Genomic DNA, 13,714 nt, shown 5'->3' with positions numbered 1-13,714 from the left:
AAATGTCACGAGTAAAGTCATATCATAAATAGTAACATTAGGCTGCTATTACACATAGTGTCTGCTGCTAAACAAAGGTGGAGCTATGCTGATGGTGGCCGGCACCTGGACTGGTTGTATTACAGCACTTCCAGGTTCAGCCTGCCATAACGCATGGCATACAGGCAGCTATTATTGTAATGGCACCCCTCTGACCCTAAAACTGCAACAGAAATTCCCTGCTCTTCCACTGTGGTTCTTGCCATGGATCAACATGCGGGTTTAGCCCTGTCAATGGGCAAAATACACATTGAAACCAATGCGCTTCTGTGTGGAATCATCTGATACATTGGATTCCACACAGGCGTATTCCAGTGGCGTAAAAGCGCCTGGCCGGCAAATATAGTGCCTGGTGCTTTTACACTAGGCAGCAAAAATAGTTCTGCAACTATCCTTGTGCCCGGAATACATTGGCTACTGCATGGGCTCCTATGGGAGCCAATGACAGCACCAAAGGAGGTGGGAGGGAGTTTAGCAGCGTGACTGCTAAACTCCCTCCCCCTCCTCACTCCTCCCCTCCAGCTGTTTGCAGTGGGAGGGGGCAGAGCTAAGCTACAGTCATGGGGAGGGGGCGTGTGCTTTGCATCCACTCCCATTGCAAACAGCCGGAGGGAAGGCAACAGCATTGCAGCCTCGGAGTATATGCATCAGGCCCGTGCCGTCTGAACGGGTGCACAAACATTAGATTTGTGCGCCTGTACACGCGTTTTTACGGCATCAGCCGGTGCACGTAGAAACGCTTCCGCTTGTGGGAAATAAGCTGTTAGGGTGCTATTACACCAATGCTGTTAACGCTTGTGTAATAGCGCTAATTGCCCAGAAACCGCGAGCATTCTCAACAGCCGCTAGCACCCATTAGGGTGATATTACACGAGCTCTAGCCGCAATTACTAGCGCTTGTGTTTTTCTAACCTGCAAGTGCAACTTTGCAGTTGGCGCTATTCCACAAGCAATAGTGATGCACTAAAGCAGCCTTAGTGATTTAGGAATTAGATTGCAATTAGCAGCTTCCAATCTTCTAGAATGAAGCTATGTGATGCCTCTGTATGCTGGTACTGGGGCGGCTGCTTCCCCACAGACTGCCAACAATGGCTTAGAACAGTCTGTAGTCGGCAAATGGGACGCCATCCTGTTCCCATCCGACGTAATATTGACACTGCCTGTATTTGCCAGTTAGCTGTGTACATACGGCAGCACTGTGTATGGAAGGGGTGGAGAGGCCGCCATGTGATCAGGGGATCGGCTTCATGTATGCTTAATCCTTCTGTGGGAGTGCTCAAATATTAGGTCAACCTGTCGGTACACATTGTTTCCCATGTAGATGGAAGCGGGACCTCAGTATATTACTTGTAGGCGCAGAACGGCTTCTGAGATCTGCTTTGTTCAATATACACCAATGTATCTGTATATGGCATTGGTAGTTATCTTCACCCGCAGGCGGATATGGAAGTTGTATGATTCACACAGGCAAGTTGTAGGAATTCGTAGAGGGGTAGTTGGAGGTGGTCTTTTTTTGGTTTCTATTCAAGTACAGCACCATTGTGTTGGTCTATAGGAGAGTATGTTACAGGAGTATACTAAATACTGTTCTTTTAAGAGACAGTTCTACAACTTTGGAAGCTTATTAGGTTTGTTTTAGGCCGGCTTCACACAAGCGTGACGCGCTCCGCTGCGGAATATTCCGCAGTGAAGCCCGTCACGGCGCCCCCCAGAGACCCCATACTTACCAGCGGAAGATAGCGTGAAGACGCTTCCCCGCCCACCGCCGTCGCGTCATGTGACGCGCCGGCCGCGTCATGATGCGGTGGTGGTAGGTAGGGAAGCTGTTTACAGCGGGAGATAGCGTGAACGGACGGCTTCCATTGACTGCAATGGAAGCCGTCAGCGCGTACACCCGCAGCAAATAGAGCATGCTGCGGGTGAGGACGGGAGATATCACGGTGCGAAATTCCGCGGTGGAATTCGGCACCGTGAGCATTGTGCTATTAGGTTCAATAGAACCTAATAGCAGGGGGCAACGCAGCGGATTTTTGCCACGAATTTACGCGGTGTAAATCCGTTCGTGGGAAGGAGGCCTTAGGCCGCTTTTACACCTGCTTTCATGAGTTTTTACACCTCCGTTCAGGGTTTTTCTCTGCTCTGTTTTTGGAGAAAAGAAACTGATATAAAACAGCAAAAAAACTGATCTGTTTTTATTTTCCCCACCACATCGGAAAGCAAATGGAAAGGCTTCTGCTCACTTACATTCCGTCAGGCTTCAGTTTTTGTGAATGGAATAGTGCTGTCTGCAGTGTTATTTTTTCGTCAAAAAAAGAAAAAAAATGTTGCTATAGAAACAGAAGGCACCCCCCCCTTTTTTTTTTTCCTTTTTAAAACCCCATTGAAATAGGTGGGGGTGGGGGTATAAGAATTTTTTTTTTTTTCCATTTTATTTCAGATTCTCTCCTTCAAAAAACGGAACAGTGATACAGAAAGCCTGAACTGAGCCCTAATGCAGGTGTGACAGCAGCCTTCGTTTCCCAGCCATGAGAATCTTCGTAGACATATAAAACACGAGCTAGGTGCTGGCAGCCTGGGGGTTGTCAAGCTGTGATACAGTCGGGGGCAGTATAGTTGTTTTAAGGGTCAGGGCTCATGTCCATGACAGTGGTTTCACCGAACATCATGTATGTGTTGCATGGCCGGGTCATACGCGGTGAATGGAGTCATTGTAAATTAATGGACTTTCATTGATCAATGCACGCTGGCGTGTGGATACAAGAAATAAATCGCAGCATGCTCTATTTCTCTGCGTATGTACACAGCGCGAGTCCTATACACTTGTATGATACACTGTCCATAGCAATACAAATACAGACTCCGTTTCACAATCTACATGGCAGCAGTGCTAATAACTGGCCTTGTGAGGTTCTTGGTGCACTATGGAGCTACGGGGATACATTGGGCTGCCGTATGTCAGAGCTACAGCATCTGTAGAACACGCTGACAGTACTTGGGCTTTGTGCATACAATAAAAAAGCAACCCATGAGATTTTACTCATGTATGGTCAGGTTCCAGCGGCAGCACTGATGCTTCTTGAGACACGTGTGGGCTTTTTTTTACATTAAGAGTCCCTTGCAATTTTATTAGACAAGAAGCTTGTGCCTGTATCTCTAGAATAAGACCCCAGGGAGACCATGGTATAATAGTTGACAATTTGCATGAAGCAATATAACCAAATTTATGGTATCCTTTTACTAAAAGGTCTAATCTTTACTGCTACACAATAGTATTGGTGAGCGGTTATGTTTGCTGTACAATAGGGTGAACTCAATACTATGTATGAATTGCAGTTCCTCACAAGTTACATCACCCTTTGTTGGTTAATTGAGAAACTTGATCTAATTGGAGGACGCAGGTTGATGTCACCAGTGGCTAATTGGACTGCCATGTAGCCCCAAACCCCTGATGACGTCACGCAGGTTTTGGGTTGCTGGGTACTGGTGTATCTTGTCTCCACCGGTACTATGGGTGGAGACCTGGGATTGTGAGGGTGGAGTTATAGTCAACGCCTACAGCTGACTATTGGCTACCTGGACAGAGGGTGAAGAAAGCAGCGGGGGGGGGGGGGGGGGGCAGAGACAGCGCAGGGGGGGGCAAGGTAACAGCGGGACAGAGGGTGAAGAAAGCGCCTGACGGGGGCCGGGGAGATCTGACAGCCGGATGGGGACAGAGACAACGGGGCCGGCAAGGTAGCAGCTTGGTCGCCTTCAGTGACAGCAGCATGCATTACAGCTGACATGGTAGCCCCAATCGCTGCTAGTACACAATAATAATCTTTCTGCTGCTTTATATATCTAGCGATCTAGGAAATACGGAATATTGCTAATATCTGTTAGAGCAGCATGCGGAGTATACTGGGTTTTTAAATACCCTTTTTAAGGCGTGTCAACAAAGATTCTACCTTTTAGTAAAGGGATACCACAATTGAGTTACATTGCCTCAGGCAAATGGTGAATTGTATATTTCTGTCTGCTGTGTCGTGAACCCTGTACACATTACAGAAAGTAAATCCCCCAGTTATTCCAGGCCTTTGTTCTACATTTGGAAACTATTTTGCTGGCTGCCCAAAGTCCTGAGTAAACATCTGGGAACTCTTCTCCATCCATAAGACCAGCTTCAATCCTTTGCCCTCTACAGTCATGTTTGAAACATTGTTGTGCTCTGTTGACATATCAAGCGTTACACGTAGCGTCTTATATAAGCATACCTGACTGCTGTCTGGGCTTGTCCAAGTATGCAGCCAGGATACATGTTGGATACTGTTATGTTCTCAGAACTGAACAATTTCAATATAGCCCAACTTTTCAATGGGTTGTTAGTCCAAGTTCACATTATTGCTTCTTGTTTCATATATTCCAGAAAAATCTCCCAAAATATACCTCTGATGGAAAACTGGCCATAAGGTCCCAATATAAGAAGCCTCTACTGTTACAGTATACAAATGTTACTGTGTGCGGTTCTATGGAATGGGGTCATCTATACAATTCCCTGCAGTATAGCAATGTATACAAGCCTTACTTGTATGCCAACTGATGAAGCTCTATGGGTAAGCTTGGAGCTTCTCCTGGTATATACACTAAAAGCATAGTTCACAAGTCATTTGAGCTTGAATAGGGCCTTACTGTAAAATCTATAGGTAGTGTCTACATTGGAGCTACATCTTAAAGTCACTTTAAGGCGATTGTGCCGTGAAAGAGACTTCTCCCCCCATTCACAGGATCAGTGGAGGTCTGGCCGCTGGGTTCCCAACTGATCGCGAATAGGGGTCCTGTAGGTCTCGGATTGTGTGCAGCTGCTCCATTCATTTCAGTAGGAGCATCGAAGATAGCAGAGTTCTATTACTTTGCAACTTCTGGTGCTTCCATCGAAATCAAAAGCCAGATAGCGCGTATGCAGGACTCCTGTTCTCTGGATTGGTGGGAGTTCCAGCAGTTGAACCCCCACTAATCAAGGGTATAATTTGTCCTTTAAATAGGGATGACTTTGTATTTTGGCAGAACCCTCTTAAAGGGGATCTGTCAGCTGGAACATGCCGTCCAAACTGCAGGCATGATGTTATAGAGCAGGAGGAGCCAAGCAGATTGATATATAGTTTTATGGGGAAAGATTCAGTATAGCTTGTAGTTTATTCATTTATATCTCTGCTCATTCTGAGCTAAATAGTCCAATGGGCGGAGCCATCAGTGACTGACAACTGTCTGTGTATGACTGTACATATAGGGGCAGCTGTCAGTCACTGATAGCTCCGCCCACTGGACTGTTCAGCTCAGAATTAGAAGAGAACTATAAATGAATAAGATGCAAGTTAAACTGAATTTTCTCCCATAAAACTATATATCAATCTGCTCAGCTGCTCCCGCTCTATAACATCATGCCTGCAGGTTCCCTTTAAAAGGCATACACAGAACAGAAGTTTGAGATGGAGTAAACTTCCTGGTGTTGCATAGGGGGTGTAAAGGTGCCCATACATGACCAGTAGCTCTCAGAAGTATGGTTTACCCGATGGCCATTCCTTTTGGCTGAGCATGTCTTTTCAAAGAGAAGAGTGGAGGAAGTTACTGCCAAACAAACCTGGTGGTGGCTTATTGCCATGTAGAGCAAAAAGATCATGTGCTGAAATTAATGAGGCCTGGTCCGTCTTTTCTCTGTAATTGGACAAGGATCAGGAGGCCCACTTACACACCAGATATTTGGCCCTTCGCACGGAAAACGTTGGGTTTAGCTGGGGCCTTAAGACTGGCCATTGGATAAACATGCCTGATCCTCTGTTCCTGTGGGAGATAAACCCATGCCAGATCCATCTGCAACTTATTTGCTTCTACCGTTTTTGCAGGTTGCTCTATGGTTAAACATTACATGGTTCTGTTCAGGGTATGTTCACACAGAGGAATCCCATGTGGGTTTTTGAACTTTGATTGTGCCATTAAAACCCACATCAGAAACCTGTGGCTAAGCCCATGTAGACCCATGCATCCTCACACGGATGGAGCCCTTTTCAATCAACAAACCTGCATGCAGAATTCCCAACATGGATTTTGCACGGATAAGACTTGGAATCTGAGTCAAGAAGTATAGAATATAGAAAAGGGAGTTTGTAGTTAGTCCGTCCCTGTTTCTACTGTGTCAGCCTGTGAATTCCATTATAGTTGTATCTGGATACAGAGATGTCATTGGGTGACGGCGACAATTACTGGTGGCTTTAAGAAAAAAAATTTAAGTGATTAAAGACATCTGAAAAATGAATGTCAGTCTTGTAGCAAATATAAAACCAAGTGACGCAAGTAAAGTTGGGTGTAGATCTGTATAAAATCTACTGGCGACTATTCTATGTTGTGTGTTGTATAACTTGGCGGTGGTACTTGAGCAGCGCTATAAACATTACTTTGGGAGATCAACATTACTTTGGGAGATCAGTCTGCAGCTCCCATTACACAACCTGGTCATCTCCTGATTTAGGGGGTCTTATACAGAGCAGTTATTCTTTGGAGTGAGGAGACAATGACCTAAAGCCCATTTAGACCCAACAATTCTCGCTCAAAGCTGTCCTTTGAGTGAGAAGCGTTGCGTCTAAATACACGGACATCGTGCAGTTTTCATGCATGCGTCCATCGTTCACTTCTAGTTTTCTTGAATTGAGCGATGAACTCATCAGCGATGCAGGCTGGTTATTACAGTCGGCAGCGCTGATAAGATTCTTACAGCATGTGTCCCGCTGGTAGTCCACAACAGGACATGAGCTGTAATCGTGGAGAACAATACAGCTGTTTGCTTATTCAATGTCCTGCTCTGCCTGCATAGCTCTTAAGTAGCTACTATAGACTATGCAAAGATGATCGCTCAATACTGTTGAGCGACTTTTGAGCGATCATCTGTCAGTGTACTAGTGGTTTGCTTTCAGATGGCGTCTGATTACTTGCAGATACAATCATTTACGATTTTGTCGTTTCACTCATGGGGTTGATCATTGGTCTGTTAGGGAAGTAATATTGCCCCTCCCGGGTCTGAGAGAGACTTTTTACATGAAATGACTAGCAAACGACACTTATCTTATTTTTCTCTACCTGCATATGAATGACTAATGATAAGCCAACACATCATTCATTGCTCAATCCTTTGCTGTCTGAGTTTACAGCATTGTTCGGTGTTGCACGATCCAACAGTTGAAGGATAATTGCTCTATGTAGAACGGCCTTTGCATATTGCCCCATGAATGGACAGCTGCTGCTGCTGCTTCTCAATTGATGATTTTCAGAGGAATGCAAGTTAAATGTCAAAAATAAAAAAACTATTGCCGGCAGCAGTTTATAATACAGCGGCTGCCCAGTGTCTTGTTGGAACCGGGAAGGGAATCTTCTCACAATCTCCGGGTCCATCACGCTATCTTGGGTCTGTGAGTACAATTTAGAAGCATCTTTTATTGACTGGTGTTTGGAGTCTTGAACTTTGATCAATGTTGTAAACTCATTAGTAAGGCTACACGTTGAATGTGGAACCGCTTCTAGCTAAACTGTCGTCCTTGCATAGCTGAGGAAGCCTAGTATTACAGACACTTCATTCTCCTGTAGAGCCCCCAGCTTTACAAACTATTTAGTCACTTCCCTATCTTTAATCCACTTCCTCTGTTGTTCCCAAAAGGAAACTTATCACCAAGTTGAAAATGACTCTAATATAATTACCAACCGCAATCTGACTTCTGTATTATCTCATGTGACATTTTCAGCAAAACATACTTGCTTAAAGGGGTTGTCCTGCGAAAGCAAGACGGGGACGCCAATACCGGAGGGGGTAAGTGTATAACTTCTGTATGGCACATATTTCATGCACGATGTATATTACAAAGTGCATTAATATGGCCATACAGAAGTGTATAACCCCACTTGCTGCCGCGGGACAACCCCTTTAACTTTGAGGAGCCAGTAGAGTCTTCTAAAGGCCAAACATCATGTCTCCCTTGACTTCAAGAAGTTACTTTTCCTTAAACCTCTGCCTCCAGTGGGTATCTCCCACTGTTTTTGTTATTTGACAGCGCTTAAAGAGGTCATCCCATAAATTGCTATCGCTTATACACAGGATAAATGATCCAGGGTAGTCCGACCGCTGGAGAGCCCCAGTGGTCATGAGAATATACCACCCAGAGTCTGCTAAGCGAACAAAGTGATGGTGCACATGGGACCACCAGTCTACTTTCTTGCTTGGGAATAGCCAAGCACAGTGCTCGGGTCCATCATCCCCATATGAATGAATGGAGTGAGGGTTACACGTATACACCACTGCTCTGTTCACCTGGCAGATTCGGAGTGTCATTGTTTTTGGTGAGAATTGTTGCCAACATTCATGTTCATAAATGAATGGCAACTTTGCCTGCAGTACCGTCCTGGGCCACTACAGCGAGAACAGAGCTGTTTCCAGCAACCCAGCAGCTCCATACACTCATACAACAGCCCGCTGATCAGCTAGGAATCCTGGCGAAAGCCACAGTATCGTAAAAAATATGAACTCTATCAGTTTTGTTCTCATGTATGTATCCTGTTCGTGACGACATACACACGGGCACTTCTTTCTTGAATGGTTCACCCATATCCTTAGGGACATCTTCAGTTTGGTGGTAACAATCTTGGGGTCAATAAAAGCCAAATATAGTACAGCGATATTTCAGTGAGCCGCGCTGTGAAGTGAGTGCCAGTAATATGGGCTATAAATACAGCAATATGTAGAATTCCTGGATGAGGAGGCTTTTATTGTAAGAAGTGCCGGAGCCGCTGAAGAGTAACATTTCTATTCTGGTGCTCGCCCTAGAGAGAGAAAGCAAAGTCATGCTATAAACTAAACGTGGACATAAAAGGGTAACAGTTTCTCTAGGTGGATTACGGATTTTGTGTGGGTACTCGCAGCGCTCCTTACCCAAGATGGTAATCTCCCGAAGTGTCGTGTGCGACGCAAACCTATTTTTGGCAATATGAATATGTTTGAGTGTTAATCTCCTAGCATGTAAAACAAACTCTGCCGGTTTTCTTTGTCGGCATTTATAGAAAGCCTTTGTCGCCGCAGTATAACGTAGCGCAGAACAGCTTGTCATCAGATAGCTGGGTACAGCCCGTTCCTCAGTATCTAGATGGGTTGCAGCTATCCGGAAACCAGGACGGCTCTCTAGGCCACACGGCTCTAAGTCTTGTGGCCATCCGGTCTATTGAGAATAATTTTTCATTAAAAATTGTTACTTTTTTTAAAAAATTTGTTTTGTTTGCAGTTATTGAATATATTTTTACTACCGACTAGTGCTTTTAGGGAAAATTGGTGCAGCCAGCCAGCATCTGTGTATGTCCGGTATACAGGAGCTTCATTTCCTCTCCGGCAGTGTAAGGGTTACTCCCTTCTTGCATCTATGCTATTGAACGGTTGCCAGCCCTAATTGGCCGAGGACCAGTGGCAGACGCTTCCTTTATTATTCTTTTCTTCTTGAAGTCTCTGCAGATCTGATGTCACTTCTGCTCTGTGTCATACAAGGAGCAAAGTCTAGAGCAGCTAGCTGGGTGTGATACTTGCATCTTATGTTTGCTTTCCCTAAAACCCTGACCTATAGCCTATCAAATCACTAATGTGCACAGAATACATCCAGAAGCTGCGCTCTCGGTTTCCAGATTGCCTGCCCAAGGCTGTCTTTATTTTAGGAAACCCTAGAAAGAACTAACCGCCCCCCCCCCCCCCCCCGGTAACTGGGAGTGACGCTACGTGTTTAATCTGCGCTTCTGTTGTGAGTTTCAGTACTTTACACGTTTTGTGTGCATGGCCATGTAGTGACTGGTTTATGTGGCCATAGTAATGGGCTTGCCACGCTTGGAACCCACTTTTATGGCGGTCTTTCATTACCTGCAGTTCTGCTTTGGGCAGATAAGGGCTCATTCACATCAATTTTATTTAGTTCTGTTTTTGTTATATAATAAAGTCCATTCAGTTTTTAACCAGGCTTCCAGCCTTTTTCAGGACAAAATAGCTCAACATGCTGCGCTACTTCATCCTGTTGGACCCCCTTAAGGACACTTCTCTTTTGATTTTCGTTTTCGCCTCCCCACTTTCAAAAAATCATTTATTTTTCCATCGACATAGTTGTCTGAGGGCTTGTTTTTTGTGAGGTGTACTTGTACTTTTTCAATGGTTGTACTTGCCATATAAAAATTTTTTGTAAAAGGACTGATGAAAAACCTTGCAGTTTTTTGTCACCTTTGGAGTATTGCTTTTACTCTGTACACACTGCGGCAGAAATGACATAACTGTATTCCGTAGGTCTGTACGAGTACAATACCATATTGGTGGTTTTTTTTCTTTTTGCTGTACTAAAAAAAATAAAAAAATAAACTTGAACTTGCAATCACTTAACACCATCTACTGCAATACTGATGCACTGCATTTCTGCCTGTGATCTATTAAGACATGCCACATTTTCACTAGATTCTTAGTGAGATGCAGAGTTAAGGTGCTTTAACAAAGGCTGCTAATCGTTCGGATTCCAACGAGACTTTGAACGATTATTGTGCAGTGTAAATGCGTGCCCTTACTCAACGGCGAACGAGAATACATTCATTTCTCATTCACGCTTGCAGAAACCCGAACGACTGTTTATTTTGAATGGAGGTGGGCTGGAACGATCCATTTTTTTTTTTAGCGATAATCATTCCTGTGTACAAGCACAGGAATGAATATTGCTGGGACAACTTGTCGGGCATCTCGTACCCAATGGGTCGTATCGTGTAAAAGCATTTTGACCTGTACTTGGATGCATCTACGTAATAATGGGCTAATTGTCACTGGGTGAGTCAGTCGCCTTTGTAAAAGAACTGAATGCCAGTTAATCTCCTCCTTGGATAATCCCACCAATGCATACTAAAGGTGGCACAGCACACACAACTATCGGCAGCAGTCCCGCTAACTTGCTGTCAGCCGTGTGGGTGGAAGTGGCAGGCTTTGGAGACTATAAATTTTTAATTTGGGTAATCGTCTCATTTAATGATGGAGCCTGAGCTGTCTCAGCCTCACCCTCTTGATTTAACTCTGAAACACTGCCTTGCAGGTAAGCTTTCATTGCCATGATACAGTGCTTACTCCTATCAGCCGTTTAGGAGTTGGCCGCACAAGTTTTCAGGCTGACATGTACTTCTCTCGGACTCTGAAAACCCCAATCAGGCTCTCGGAGAACATAGTGTACGCTCCAAATGTCCTGCAGCCATGTCTTTATTTATGCATTGTGTGACTTTACTGACTTATTCTTCTTTGTATGTATCCACAGAAACAATGAGGCGTGTGGTTCGACAAAGTAAATTCCGGCATGTCTTTGGGCAGGCTGTGAAGAATGATCAGTGCTACGATGACATCAGAGTCTCCCGCGTTACCTGGGATAGCTCGTTCTGTGCTGTTAACCCCAAATTTGTTGCCATAATAATAGAAGCCAGCGGCGGTGGAGCCTTCCTGGTGCTGCCATTACTGAAGGTAATGTTCTTCCAGATCTTCTAGATGCATCTCTTCATTCTGGCATGCATGCCTATGACTTCTCTTCTATACCGATTAGTTACTAGTACAATTAATGGAACTATTGTTAGCATGTTTCTTCACTGAAAAGAGCCCAAACCACAAACTTAATAGAATCACTTTTAAAAGGCGAAGCAAACTGAATAACGACCTAATGTATATTTATATGTATATATTTTTTCTTTATTATGTGCGGTTTTCCATACAGCTTATGGGTGACTGAAACGTTTAGCCGCTTTATAGAAGATGTCTCACTGAGTTTATTTAGTTGCTTCAAACTTATTTTTCATGGGCAAATACTCCCTTAGGGTACAATCACACGTAGTAGAATTGGTGCGGAATATTTGCGCCATTGGTATGGGTTTTGACCCGGTTCCGCAGTAGATATCGCCCTTTCAATTGAATAGGTGAATTTTGCTGCGGCTCTGCATCAAAATCTGCATCAATTTCTCTATATAGGAACGTACCCTTAAAGGAGATGTCCCGCGCCGAAACGGGTTTTTTTTTTTTTAAACCCCCCCCCCCGTTCGGCGCGAGACAACCCCGATGCAGGGGTTAAAAAACCCACCCGCACAGCGCTTACCTGAATCCCGGCGGTCCGGCGTCTTCATACTCACCTGCTGAAGATGGCCGCCGGGATCCTCTGCCTTCGTGGACCGCAGCTCTTCTGTGCGGTCCACTGCCGATTCCAGCCTCCTGATTGGCTGGAATCGGCACGTGACGGGGCGGAGCTACACGGAGCTACACGGAGCCCCATAGAGAAGAGGAGAAGACCCGGACTGCGCAAGCGCGGCTAATTTGGCCATCGGAGGCCGAAAATTAGTCGGCACCATGGAGACGAGGACGCTAGCAACGGAGCAGGTAAGTATAAAACTTTTTATAACTTCTGTATGGCTCATAATTAATGCACAATGTATATTACAAAGTGCATTATTATGGCCATACAGAAGTGTATAACCCCACTTGCTGCCTCGGGACATCTTTAAAAGAGATCTGTCATTGATTTTCTACTACGTTATGGGGCTCAAAGGTAACAGGGAGCCCGCAGAACTGTTTTGTACTCCCCGGCGCCCTGTTCCTGCGCTGTCACCATGATGTTGGTGCACGCATACAGTGCAACCTTTTTTTAGCCAGCTGTAAAGAGTCGCACTGGGTGCGCGGGCCTACTTTGTGTAGTTTATGGGGCTCAAACACTGTCAGGTTCCCTCTTTAAGGAATTGTCTGTCCACGCTAATTCAGTCTATGTGAGAGAACTACATTAATATGCATCCCCTATTCCCCTATTGGATTGACCTCCACCCATCCTAAAAAATAAATAAATAAATAAATTACTCCCGTTCCTAATCAAAGGGCAAGGATCAGTGTGACTAGGATGGCACACGTGGGCTAACACAGATCTAATGAGCATACCAGTCTTTTTAGGAGTTATCTGCCAGGTATCAGCACTCAGGCAGGCGTGTTCTTTTTGGCATGCTACCTTATGCTCGCCTATAGGGAAGTACATGCATTTAGTTGTTTTTCTTGGTTCGTCTTCTAATGTTAATGATATAGGATAGCTTGTCTAAACAGGAGTCTGTTTACACCCTTCGGTGAAAGAAGACTCTTGTTCTGAGCTGCAGTGGTTTAATGGCGGCCCTGTGTTGCGAACCCACACATCAAATTGGAAGACTTCAACTTTTGTTTTGATGAGTGTTATCTGGTAGGACAACTAATCTAGTATTTTGAAGAGCCTCTCGCCTACCTTTAGCCCTATGAGCAAGGCTTATGGACTGAAAGTAGCTGACCCGCTGAGTCCGGGGATGTAAGTGTTCTTAACTTTCCTGGTGTCAGCGCTAAAAGCCACCGAGTGGCTCTAAGTAGTCCGCCCATTGTAAAATTAGACTGGGCGGACCAAGCAGTTCCGCTCAGCGCAGTGAGTGGCAGCTTCCAGCACTGCTGGGAAGGCAAGTATAACACTTACACCCCATTGGTTCCCTACTTTAAGCCCATAAGGTTGGCTTGTAGGGCAAAGTAGGTAGCTGAACTCTTTAAGGGGCTTCCTCATTTAAACTACTTCAGCATAAAAGGGGTTGCCTGAAGTTAGAGAGTATTCACCATTTTTAGTGGACATCT

At 44.9% G+C, this 13,714-nt stretch overlaps 1 protein-coding gene across 4 annotated transcripts in view; it reads left to right on the top strand.

The window, feature by feature from the left end:
• The window catches only part of CORO1C (coronin 1C), a 71,944-nt gene that overhangs the window by 23,736 nt on the left and 34,494 nt on the right, over window positions 1-13,714 (top strand). For all 4 annotated transcript variants that reach the window (XM_066603841.1, XM_066603843.1, XM_066603844.1 and 1 more), the window contains exon 2: window positions 11,364-11,563. In XM_066603841.1, coding sequence (XP_066459938.1) covers window positions 11,369-11,563 — 195 coding nt within the window. In that variant the 5' untranslated portion in view covers window positions 11,364-11,368. The remainder of the gene's footprint in view (window positions 1-11,363; window positions 11,564-13,714) is intronic.

This window comes from Eleutherodactylus coqui, chromosome 5 (genome assembly GCF_035609145.1).
Source record: "Eleutherodactylus coqui strain aEleCoq1 chromosome 5, aEleCoq1.hap1, whole genome shotgun sequence".
Taxonomy (NCBI): domain Eukaryota; kingdom Metazoa; phylum Chordata; class Amphibia; order Anura; family Eleutherodactylidae; genus Eleutherodactylus; species Eleutherodactylus coqui.
This window is presented reverse-complemented; position numbering and strand designations above follow the sequence as displayed.